Here is a 13,177-nt window from a genome sequence, read left to right as displayed (position 1 = left end):
AACATGGTACCCAAGTCTGGACCTTGAGGGATACCCTTCAAAAGCGGAAGCTGACTGAATCTAACTTCAACTATTTAAAAGGTTTTGGGTTTGCTGGATTTCAACTCCTAAACTATTCAGTTTCTCGTAGTCCCATGCTGCTCAATTCGGTTAACAGTTTTTCATGATCATGAGTATCAAATATTTGGCTAAAATCTAAAAGTATTTCTTCTATCATATTTTTAGCTTTGACTTGTCTATTGTCTAAGAAATGAGAATTCAACAGTCTGTGCAGAAATGGGTGGCCTGTCTGTTCATATAACATTGAAAACACAACTAGTTTTAACTATGAATTGTTCTAAGAGTATTTGGTAACAAGACTGAACTTTTTGAAATTATGGCCTTTATTTCTCCCAATGCTCAAAATGAAGAATTTTTAAGGTTTTTAGCTTTCACTTTGATCAAACTTTCAACTGTGTGTTGTTTTGGGGCCACTCCTTTTTATCATTATGATTAATGATCTTCCATCCAACCTCCCCCATGAGTCTGTCCTCTTTGCAGATGATACATCAGCACTGGTTAAAGGTTACTCTCTGGATTATGTGAAACATGAATCTGCTATATTAGTGGAAAGGGCTGGTGACTGGTTCTCAGCAAATGAGTTAATACTTAATGATAAGTCAGAACAAATCATCTTTACACTAAGGAAAGTAGATGGAGAGTTAGTCAATCAGCATGTCAAGTTGCTCGGTATTCATCTAGACTCAAAACTTAGTTGGCATTATCATACTGAGCAGCTAATTACTAAACTATCTAGTGTTATACTTATTGTTTAAGCTTAAGTATAATGTTGAATCTGATTGTTTGCGTATGGTCTATTTTGCATTTTTTAATCATCACTTGAACTACGGCATATTGCTATGGGGAAATAGTCCTGGAGCTAACAATGTATTTTTATGTCAAAAAAGGGCAATTCGAGTTATGGCTGGTACAAGTCAGATAGAAAGTTGTAAGCCATATTTTATTAGTTTTAAGATTTTTGTTAACAATATATGATGCACTGTGTGAATCTGTTATAAGGTATGGGCTCAGAGCTTGGGGAAATGCTTCCAACTATCATTTAAAAAGTATAGAAACCTACAAAGACAGACACTTAAATGTATTATGCCAAATAATTTGAAAGTTTTACCAGATGCTAATGTTTTCCAAAACTTAAACCGATTACAAATAGACAAATTGTTTAAATTTTTAATAATTAATGATTATTTAAGAGTTGACACTTACAAAATAAAAAAAACAAACATACTTACTCGGTGAGAAAAACTGTCTTGTTGTACCTAAATTCAGCAACAAATATGGAAGTAGAACTCTGCTACCAAACAATTTAAAACATGGTAAGAGTTGTAAATTATTTAAAATTGCATTAAAAGAATTGTTATGGAAAAATTAAATTCAATATTACGGGTTGTTGTGTTGTTTGGTTGTTGATGCATCAATCTTTTTTTTCCCAGGGATCATATTATACTAAATGATGGATCCGTTGTTCATAATTATATTAATTGATGTTATTGTTGTTGATAGTTTGTTATGATTGTTATTGAAAATATTGTTGAAAATATATTCCAATTACAATTAAGGTAACAAATAAAATATATGTTTATTTTGCTGTTCTTTGAATAATTTTATCTGAAATTTAAACTGTTTTTGGGTATATTTTTACTAAATTAAATTATGCATATTTTTATTTGTTTTATTCTATTTGTTGTTATTGTTATCCTTGATTATTTATTTATTGTTGTTATGATTAAGTTCTTTTCTAGCAATTTTATTATTTCTTTTGTTTTTCTTGAGAATTTTTGTTATGTTTATTTGAAATTTGTATTTAATATTTTTGATGTTGTAATTACATTATTGGTTAGGTCTTTGTCTTGTAATAAAACTGCCTGGACTTGACCACAAATTAATTTCAAAACCTAATTAGTAATTAGTATATTTAGTAAAAATGCAAACAAACCCAAATAGGGTTTTTGCATTTATGAATAAAATTATTTGTAATTATTGTTATTTCAAAGAATAAATAAATAAACTGTATTAATAAAATTAGATTATACCAGCTAAATATTGAGCTATGAATTCAGATAAATGAATTTTTACTTCAACAAACATACAACCTGGAACTCGTTCGGTCTTGTTGACAGCAATGCTCAGTTTTTGTGAGGTTCATGTGAGCATCAGTCACTCTACAACAGTATTTTATGGGACAGGAAACATGGACTTTTTTCTTGTTCATTTAGGAGAAGTATCTGAAGAATCCTTCATTGCACTTGGTCCTGAAAGGACTTGGCTTCAGGAATGATAGGATTTTTCAGGATGGGTATGTTGTTGGTAGGGACTGCCTCCAATCGAGATTCTATGAGGAAGAATAACCGTCTCTATATCTCAGTCATACCACCTTGGAAGAAGGGAAGCTCTTTTCCAGAATCTTTCAGTCAAAGGTCAGGGGTCACCATGTTTATGCTAGCCACAGACTTTAATTCTGAGCGAACTCCACCTACTCAAACAGTTATCCTCCACAGTAGACTAGATCTATCAATTCACCCTTTACCCCAATATTTTGACATTTATGGTAAGTGATGCCGCTCTGGATACCCATTGGGGTTGCTTTGATGTAAGTGACACATCTGTTCTTGCCTTTCCCAGTGTAGGTTCAACTAGAAGCTCGTTTTAGTTTAAGCTCTGATGTAACAAATAGAAGTAGCTCAGTTAAGTTGTTGGGGGATCATTTGATGACAGGCTTAGTCGGGATACTCACACAAGTAGTTTATGTGCGAAGCTATCTAGGGTTACTTATTTATTGCGTAGGTTAAGTTTATGTGTAAATAGATATATGTTATTAACATCATATTTTGCCTTTTTCCACTCCTGTCGTGGAATAATTCTGTGGGGCAACAATAGTGGAGCCCAAAGAGTATTTCTGTGGCAAAGCAAGCTTTACGGTTGATCAAGAATGTGAAGGGAATCTTGTAGACCAATCTTTAAAGCGTTCTTAATAATGACTAAGAACTCATCTATTATTAATGTTTAGTCAAACATATATTATTGTTTAGTTAAAGTTAAAGAAAATCTGAAAATCTTTCTACACCATAAATGAGTTCCTTCAACATGGATAGACTGTCCAAAAAACATCTCAATAAGTTTTAACAAGTTATGTACAACATCATTGTAAAACTGACACCATTTCTGTTCTTGATGAACATGAAATAAAGAATATTTTGATTTGATTTGATTTGATTTGATCTGAATGAATATGAGATGCGTCATGACATCCATACCTGTAACAAGAGGCCCAAACATATGTTGAATTTAATTCCTGTAAGACTTGAGAAATTTAAAAAAATCACTGCTTTATGGAGGTTCAACTTATCAATAAGTTACCTGATAGTGCATGGGCAAGTATCAATAAATTTAAAATTGTTCTTAAAAATTGGCTTAAGATAACTCCCTTATACACTGTTAATGAATTCTTTGCCTTTGCCTGCGATACAAGTACCTTCCTATTTTAACTGTAAACTTTGTTATTTAAAAAATTATTGTATCTGTTTGTAACTTTTTTATTTATTAGATTTTGTTTAAGTAACCATTTTAATTGTTTAAATTTTAGTTGTTAATATTGATGCAATCTAGTCACACTGATGGTACTAAGTTTGTTATCTTCCTCTTTTGTGCATGTTTATTTAATAAATTTGATAAAATTTTAATTTTTACTACTAGAATAATGTTTTTCTTCAGACCACAAATATGTGAACAATCAAAAGGAAAATAATTTTAGTGTAATCTAGTTTATATTAGTATTATAGTAAATGCTTACGTTTATGTCTATTGTACACTTGTGTATTGAATGACAATACAGCTTCTTGAACAATAGGCTTCTTGATTCTTGAGAAGGTATAAGCCGATAAAACATGGAAATGCCATATAATCAGAAGGTATTTCAATTTAAAAAAATAATAAATGTTCAATACTGTATATAAAGAAAATTTATTACGATCCTTTAAAGACAAACAATTAAAATAGTGCTATTGTAAGAAAAAAATGTTGAATTAATTGATCTTACATCAGATATATCCCTATTATTAAACACAGACATAATAGAAATATACAATAACTGTAGTGTATGTACATAATCTTTGGGATATGCCATTGACCAATTAGCCTAAAAGGTCTAATGATCATAAATAAGGTAACATAGAAAATGAAATTAGTGAAATTCAAAGAACATTACATCCAAAAACAACCCAACATACGAAATTTTCCTATTCTTTGAATACCTTTAAATTATTCTATACATTTAATTGTACATTATTTTGGTCTCATATCCGTAAAATATGTTATTACAATTTATCTAAGAGAATACCAATTTAATATTCAGAAAACAAACTTTCAGTTTGATGCATACTTTTCATTCTAAAAAACAAACAAACAAAAAATTAATCGTTATACACCTATTATACATAGAAAATAATAACAATAAAAAAGAACTAACGAATTACTATGGAATTGTAGTTATTTATTACAATCTAAACTAATTTTAGACATACAGTATTGCGTACACGTAAAGATCATCTGTTAAGTCCTGGAAAAAAGTATTTTCACTCACGTAAAATAAAACATAAAAATAAATAGATTTGTCAAGAAATAGGCTTAAAACTACTATCACAACAAAACAAATGGCAAATCGATAATATTTAAACCAGAGCAGTGTATATTTACATTATTACTAATGGTTTAAATAGGAACATATTTATTTATTTATAAATTTACAGCATATCCGTTCACACACCATTCTCGCCAATGTATTTACAAAGATCCCACTCATTCAAACGATAATATTTGACATAATTTGATATCATAGCTAAGGCAGTCAAACCCAGGTAACTTGCAGTCTTATGGTTGTTGTGATGATGTGACAGAACTGGAACTGGAATCTTCAGAATCACCACTGGAAGATGAAGAATCCGAACTGCTGTCTTCGGTATCACTATCTGAAGTTCCAGAAGATGTCCCTTTCGCTTCCGATTTCTCTCCGCTCTCTGCATCACTTTGGTGAACGGAGCAATCTTGTGGTGACTCATTAACACTCGCTTCTTCTCCCGCATTGGACTCTTGTGATTCTTGGTCAGCAGTCAAATTTAGATCATCGGTTGCTTCTTGGTTTTCGGAGTCTATGTTCCCAATGACAGTTCTAATTGCATTGGTGAGCTCTTCTTCTTCTTCATCGTCATCATCATTGTCTAGAAACATATTACAGTTTTCATTTTCGCTGATATCTATATGATTTTCTTCCCCTGTCATCTGGTCTGCTAATGGATTGACGTCTGTGTTTTCTTCATCAAGCACGGGCACTGACGAATTTTCAACTTCGTCACTTTTGTCCTCATCTACGTCCATTGGAATGTATTTTTCTGAACTTTCATCATTCGCTTCTCCAGCACTATCCTCACAGGAGGTGTTTACTTCATTATTTGTAGTATCAACTGTTGTTTCTATTGTCTGGGGATCTTCATGTTCATCGGTAGTTTTTGATACATTTTCAGAAACAATATCCTTTGGTTTGATTGCAATATTTTCTTTTTCATCTTCTCTATCTGAATTTTCAACGCTTTCCGGATTGCTTACGTCGACCTCTCCAGTTTTCAAATTAATATAAACTCTTTCTTTGGTTTCCTCCTCAGGCTGGTTCGAATTATCAGAAGTGTACGATGGTAAAAATCGGTTTTCTTTGGAATTCACCCCTCTATCTTTGAAAATCAATATTTTCTTAAGGCTGTCTTCCTTAGATTTATCTTCTATGATTTCCACAATAGGCTCAGCCCAGAGCTCCAGCCGGTCACATTTCATGTAAGCCTCTGGCCTCGTACTCTTCCAAGGTGTGAAGTGTAACTTGTTATGTTCTCGCAGAAAATGTTGCTGCGGCACTGTGTAGTCACAATACTTGCAGGCGAATGCTCCGCCCTTGATGTTCGAATGGCATTTGACGTGACTCCCGACTCCATCTTTCCTCTGATTGCTATAAGGACAGTGAGGACACCTGTTAGTCACTTCTGGTGCCGAGACTGAATTACTTATGACTCTCTGCTGCATCAGCATCATAGTCTGTTGATCAGCCATCGAAAGCTGCATCTTCTTCGAGCTCCTGGAAGTTATGGGGGGCTGAGGTTGTATTTCTTCAAAGGCAGGTACTTCTGGAAATACGGTTTCAGATCCCTCGTCATTTGGTGAATCGTCTGTATTTTTGTCTGTAGACGTCTTTCTCTCCGCTTTACACGCGTCGTTGCTTTGGTGTTTCCTCAAGTGTTGGATATAGTTGGCGTAATATTTCACGGAATAGTCACATCGTTCGCAATTGTACCTCTGCTTGGATCCGTGAAGGGACAGGTGAACTTTGTACTGTTCCCTTTTTTCAAAAGCAGAGGGACATTTGTGGCACTTGTACCGTTTTTCTTTCAGCCGACCGTTCTTCAAGTACGTAGGATATATGAATTCTGGACTTCCATGCATGAGGATGCCAAACTCTGGGTCAATGTGAAGCGGAGGAGGGGGAGGGGGAGCCAAAGCTGCCACCTTCTGGTTGGCTTCGGTTTTCTGTTTAAACAACTCTGTCCCGGACGTGGGAATATTTTCTTGCGGTCGTTTAGCTTTGGGCTTCAGTTTAACTCTCGGCTCCAATTCTTCATGTACGGTCTCGTGTTTGATGAGGTTTCCGTAAGTTTTAACAGAATAATCGCAGACCCGACACTTGTGAGGTCCTGGACCTCCGTGCAGAGTCACATGGTACTGCAGAGCCACTGACTTGAAGAAAGTTGCAGGACACTTTTCACAGGCAAACTGTTTGGTAACGATGCGATTACCGTGTTGACTAGTTTCACTCGGAGCCTCGTCTAAGTCGTACTCGTTCTGTGGATCCTTAGCAGGCATCTTCTGCCTCTCAACAACTACCCACGCAGGACCTACTTCTTCCGAGCCATCGACTATCACAGCTATTTTTGGTTTTGGATGCTCTTCAGATATCTGATAGACCTCGCACAGCGCATTCGTCCTGTCCTGATACTCATCGGTGTGAACCTTGTAATGTGCCAGCAGATGAGGCTGTTGTCGTGCCGTATACGAACACGAATCACACTGGAATTGCAGCTGTAAATTATGAAATCGTAAATGTATTTCCAACTCTTTCGGATACAAAAACCTAGCTGGACATATGGAACAAAAGTGCAAAACTCTATTGTCAGCTGCGCCTTTGTCTGAATCTTTCTCTGGCGTGGACTGCACACTCATAGGTGGCGATAAAGTGTCTTTAAAATCCTTATTGATTTCATCCGGGGAAATTTCAGGGGGTCCCTCTTCTTCACGCCCAAGTAGTGCATTCAGATCTTTGATTTGGTCCTCATCACTTCGAGATAAGTCGACGAGTCCGCAGACCTGCCCAAAGAGGCCTTGATGGACCTTGGTGTGGGAAGAAAGAACTCCAGCGTTGTTACAAATATAGTTGCACTCCGGGCAATGATGCTGCTGTTGTGGTATCGGCGAGGTCCCTTCCGGATTCGGTTTGGTTCTGATTCCGTGCATCTTTTCGTGTTCTTGTATGTTTGACTTGCGAATGTTCACGTGTGGACAGTACCTACACTTGAACATCTTGGTGAGACTCCCCAGCTTGGACACCCAGACGAGCGGTATCTCCGCCATGTTGCTGGTGTCGATCTCCTTGATATTCAACGGCACCTCAGTGTCCACAAAGTCGGAGTTCTTGTTCCTCGGCAGCGGAGTGTTGATGCCGTGTAAGCGCAAGTGTTGCTGAAGGAAGTGTCTCCGTGGGACGTTGTACGAGCAGAGAGTGCACTGGAAGGGAGCTCCACGAGGACGGTGGAACTGCTTATGGTACAGAAACTGGGTCTTGCTGTTCGACACGTATGGACACGCAGAGCAGCGGTATCGCTTGTTCATAAACAGGTCCCCATTCTGCAAAATAATTATTAAAGTTACTGGACAAATTCAAAATTTTTTTAATGAATAACAGTAAAAAACTAAATATATGAAGTGGTCATAACATTTAATTCAACATTAGAGAAAACAACGGTTATTGTAAAATATTTGGTGTTAAATTCTTAGTATTTTGGTAGCGTAAGTGTGAGCAAAAACTAGTCTAACAAAGTACTATCTGTACTTTAATCCAAAGTCTAGTGTTTGGAATGAATGAAAACATAAATCCTAAAACTGTTTTTTTAAATATTTTACTATCTAACAATCAAATACCAATAATCTAATTGTAATTCACTATTACCATACTACATGTTGTATTATAGTGTGAGACAATATCTAGATGATAATCTTTTATATTATAATTACCTTAGTGGTTTTAGGTTTGGCTATTGGTAGTTGTAGTATTGATAAGGTTACTGTTGATATAAAATAATGTTTTGGAAACATGTCAAACATTTGTATAGCAAATATCTTTTATTTGTACACTTGTCAAACATTTGTGTAGTAAATATCTTTAATTGTACAACTGTCAAACATTTCTACAGTAAATATCTTTTATTTGTACAACTGTCAAACATTTATGTAATAAATATCTTTTAATTGTACAACTGTCAAACATTTATGTAATAAATATCTTTTAATTGTACAACTGTCAAACATTTGTATAGTAAATATCTTTTATTTGTAAACATCAAACATTTGTATAGTAAATATGTTTTATTTGTACATCTGTCAAACATTTGTATAGTAAATATCTTTTATTTGTACTTTATTTGTCAAACATTTGTATAGTAAATATCTTTTATTTGTACTTTATTTGTCAAACATTTGTATAGTAAATATCTTTCATATTTACTTACGTAATGATCAGCTACATGTGATAAATAAAGACATACAACAAACCACAAGTCAGTATGATTACTCACCTCTCCGCCAGAAGGGAACGTGTTGGAAGACTCATCCTCTCGGGGAAAGCTATCCTCAGTGTCCGCTTCTCCGTGGAGACTGATGTGCTCCATCAACTCCCTGTAAATGTTGTTCTCCATTAGTTATGAAACACAAACGGTTTTGGTATAATCCCACAACCTACCACCAGTCCTGCTGGAATTGAGGCTATCGTCTTACATACAAACATTAGTGGCAACCAATTAAATAATAAGGGAACATCATACTTTCAATCTTAGAGTGAAAGAGAAAACAAACGTGAATTATTCTACTAATATCTCTTAATACACCAGATAACGGTTCATCTTTGGCTGGTTGATTGACTAATGATTTCATTCACACCTACCCAATCCAACGTATGTTTTGGAATGGCACACCATTTATAACAAATTTTGAGATACTCGATTGACAGGAGGATACTGCAGAGATTGCGTTTGGATTGCATTTGGATTGTGTTGGGCTCCCTAAGTGCTAAACACAAGCCTGAGGCAGACATGTTCCCCTGCTCTCTCTGATGGTACATATTTGAACAGCTCTAGTCTTCCATCTTTAGAAGTACCATGGGTAAGTGCAAAATAATACTTTGCGATTGTCTCAAAGTGGTTCACACTGAACATGAGAGAAGGTGGAGACTGCATCCAGATCTGAGAATGAGCAGAATGGTTCTACAGTCGCCTTCTCCAAGGGTGGTTTCTGATCTTCTCTCCTCTTTAAGTAGATCAGTGTCTTTTCAGGTTGTGGGTCAGCATCTTCACAGAGTCAGCATTTTCCGGGAGGGTTCGCTCTGTAGGATGTGTGATGGGCAGGAGGAAACTACTGAACAACTGTCTTGGAAGTGCTATGCCATCTTTGGTAGTTTGGACAAGGGTGATGAATTTTCCGAGGAGGATCTGAAGATTTGTTTTCGGTGGTTGGTACAACTGCTGAAATTGTAAACTAGTTGGCCTCATGGTATACTTCAGGGGTGTGCAAAAGGCCCTTGAGACTTAAGTGGATGGCAATAGGCCGCCCCTTAGAAGAAGAATAAAAAGTGCATAACTATCCTCCCCCTCCCATCCTCTTACTCTATTTTCTCCCCATTTGAACTCAGCAGGAGGTTGCTGAAACCCACTTTATTACAACAGAAACCACCTTTTAGTGATCCAGATACCGTACAAATGAAATAATCTTAAAATTATATATATAAAACATCCTAGTTTATAAATGTGCTATATTCAGAAATATTGCCTGCGTTTTCAACATTTTATTATTTAGTTAAATTATCAGATAAAATAAAGTTGACTGAACATGTGCTGATACGTATGTAACATTTACTGTGCAGAAATAACAAGAAACTGATGCAATTGAATAATAGTAAAACTCACTCTTTATCAGAAACGTAGAAAGAGCAGAAGTAACACTTCAGTGTAGCCCCTGGCCGTTCAAAGTGCTTCTCCACGTGGTCGTCCAGGTTCTGTTGGCTGTTGCCCACAAACGGACAGGTCTCACATAAATACGACTCTGTTGATAAAAAACATATTTATTAAATAGATCTGAAAATTACAGAGCTTTTTATAAACAAGCGTAATTGCAAAAAGGGTTTCTAATATTGATTTTGGAAAGGTTTTTACAGCTGATTGGTTGTAAAGACTCTGTAACAGAGTATATTGATGTTTTTCTTCCTATTGAGACGTAGAGTTAACGTATAATTTTAACACAAAAATAACAATTTTACCACACTTTTAAAAACATAAGAAATGCATCCAAACACATTGTGATCACATTGATCATAATGATGCTGTATGTGACACAATGGCTGTCACTTTATGTGATACTATGGCACAGGAGCCACATTAAAGAAAGCCACACAAATATACACTAAAAGAAGGAGAAGGAGGTATACTGAAGAAACATCCAATATGGTTTATTATTAAAGGGATGGAGGTTTATAAATCACCTATGTGGTTTATTAGTGAAGCCCCTATGGTCTGCAATATTAGTGAAGATAGCTAAATAGCGTATGAAAATAAACAGAATCATACATGGCCACTTCCTGGACATCTCGGAGAATGGAGTTTCTCTGGGCTTCAGCTTATCACCATCACTGTTTATGAAAATTATCACTAGAACAACACCAATCATAATAGTCTGATGGTGGCTGTGGTGTTTTAATTCACTCCCCCCACCCCTATATACCTCCAAACACTGTTGCAAGTTTTCAAGTATGAAAAATTATTCATCCATGTCAACATCAGAGATGAGCTTCTGGTCAGTAGCGATATAGCAACACTGCCTATTTTGGTGCAAGCTACTCCAGTCCATACCAAATTCAGAGACAGCCATGTGGCCAGTTTTCCAGTCCATCAAACAAGATGGACAGTTCTTATCATAAGATAAGTAACCAGCCCCAGATTCACACTCACACAGACACAGATGACAAACACAAACAAGTGAAAGAGATTAGGACTGGCTGTATATTTGCTCTTCTAATCATCACTGCATTTCACCAATAAAGCCTAGATTTCTGTATTTGTAGTTTTTTTCTTAAGATGTATGTTAGATCGTAAACACCATTAAGTCAAATGATACAAACAATGTATAATACACTGAAACTGTCACTTCGGAATACAATAAGTGACATGGAAATCTGCAGGCTGGCCTTAGTCCTTGTTACTTGTGAGTATGGCATGTGTATGTCTGTGCGCGTGCACGCTTGTGTGTGTGGCCCTTCAGCCGCACTCCCTCCTTAATAATTATATAGGTACCCAGTCAGATAACAATATAGAGAGGAAATAGCTTTCTCCTGCAGCAAAGCTCTTGTAAAAGATTGGGAAAAGAGGGTTAGATCCTTTAGTTAAAATGTTTATCCCTCCTTATGCTAAAGGGTGGGGAGCTCTCCTAGAACAAAGTAAGGTGGATATAAGATTGATATTAGTGAGGTTGACAGGACATGGCCCCCTTAGAAAACATCTTATGAGGGTGGGTCTCAGTCAGATTGATGAGTGCAGGCTCTGTGGAGAAGCTGAAGAATCAGCGGAACATATATGGCTACACTGTCCTGCCATATATATAAAAAAATATGAGAAAACTCCTAGGGGCATATCTTCTCAGTCCAAAGACATCAGAGAACAGGAGCCCTCAAATTTGATTAGCTTCTGTAAAAGTCTCAGATTCTGAGGGCACAAACATAAGTAAGGGAGGCACAAAGGTCCTTTTAGGACTACGTGCAGAGACAACTGTCTCTTTCCCTCGGAAAAAAGTTGCGGAAGTCAGCACTCATTTTATTATTCCTATCCTTTCCTATTCATTTCATTTATCTCTTTTATACGAGTATAAAAAATATATATGGATACTCATCAACTTTATCAACCACTATGATTGCACCCAAAACCGCGCATGCTTAAACTTTGTTTTTCACACTTTCCAGCAGCATGAAAATCTACCAACCTGGTTCACTTTCTTCATCAGTCTTCTCTGGTGCCTCATCAGGGTTCTGGCGCGGCGCTAAACTCACTTTCACATCACCGTTGTGCTTCAGCCGGCAGTGGCGCTGTAACATTCATCATTCACTGTCAACCAGGTGAAGAAGAACATTCAACAAAACTAACAGCTGAAGGAATGTGAGCAGAAACCTTCCTTATGTGTTTATTTCTCATGTTTTTGCCATAGTCTCCAAATAACGACAAATTCTATTCTTGAATTAACTACAAGGTTTCTACTAACTGTTTTTATTCCTTACAAATGAAATTACATTTCCAGAAAAGTATTCTTTCCGGCTTATTCAGAAAAAGTAGTTAGGTTTTGTGTGAACTTAAATATTTTTCATCTATTGTCATGGGATTTACATGTTATCAATATCACAGACCATTCGAAATACAAAAGAATTCTATATTAGGAAATACATTTAACACCAATTATTTGTCTTTCCTCTAGGCTCATAAATAATAGAGTACTCAATTTTGTTAAAGTTAATCAGCCACCATATTGGAGCGACATTTATTGTTTCCACAAGACTTGAAAATTGAAACATTTAAATGTAAGCTATTAGTATAATTTCAAATTGCTTATTTAATATAATTTAAAATTGATGATCATTAATTTTAAAACATTTTAACCCTTTGAAGGCCAATTCAGTTTTATACCTAAACACCCTAACCATTGCATCCAGTTTACTTGCTAAAAAAAGCCAGCCTCAAAATAGCACTTCTACAAAAACTGGTGTAACTCATGTATAAATAGT

General features: G+C 35.8%; 1 protein-coding gene across 7 annotated transcripts in view; it reads right to left on the bottom strand.

Moving 5' to 3' along the window:
• Positions 1 to 3,998: 3,998 nt before the first annotated feature.
• LOC124364131 overlaps positions 3,999 to 13,177 on the bottom strand; it is a 199,112-nt gene continuing 189,933 nt past the window's right edge. For all 7 annotated transcript variants that reach the window (XM_046819349.1, XM_046819351.1, XM_046819352.1 and 4 more), the window contains 4 exons: positions 12,385 to 12,487; positions 10,323 to 10,458; positions 8,940 to 9,039; positions 3,999 to 7,992 (listed from right to left, as the gene is read on the bottom strand). In XM_046819349.1, coding sequence (XP_046675305.1) covers positions 4,924 to 7,992; positions 8,940 to 9,039; positions 10,323 to 10,458; positions 12,385 to 12,487 — 3,408 coding nt within the window. In that variant the 3' untranslated portion in view covers positions 3,999 to 4,923. The remainder of the gene's footprint in view (positions 7,993 to 8,939; positions 9,040 to 10,322; positions 10,459 to 12,384; positions 12,488 to 13,177) is intronic.

The sequence above is a fragment of the Homalodisca vitripennis genome, chromosome 6 (genome assembly GCF_021130785.1).
Source record: "Homalodisca vitripennis isolate AUS2020 chromosome 6, UT_GWSS_2.1, whole genome shotgun sequence".
Lineage (NCBI taxonomy): Eukaryota > Metazoa > Arthropoda > Insecta > Hemiptera > Cicadellidae > Homalodisca > Homalodisca vitripennis.
This window is presented reverse-complemented; position numbering and strand designations above follow the sequence as displayed.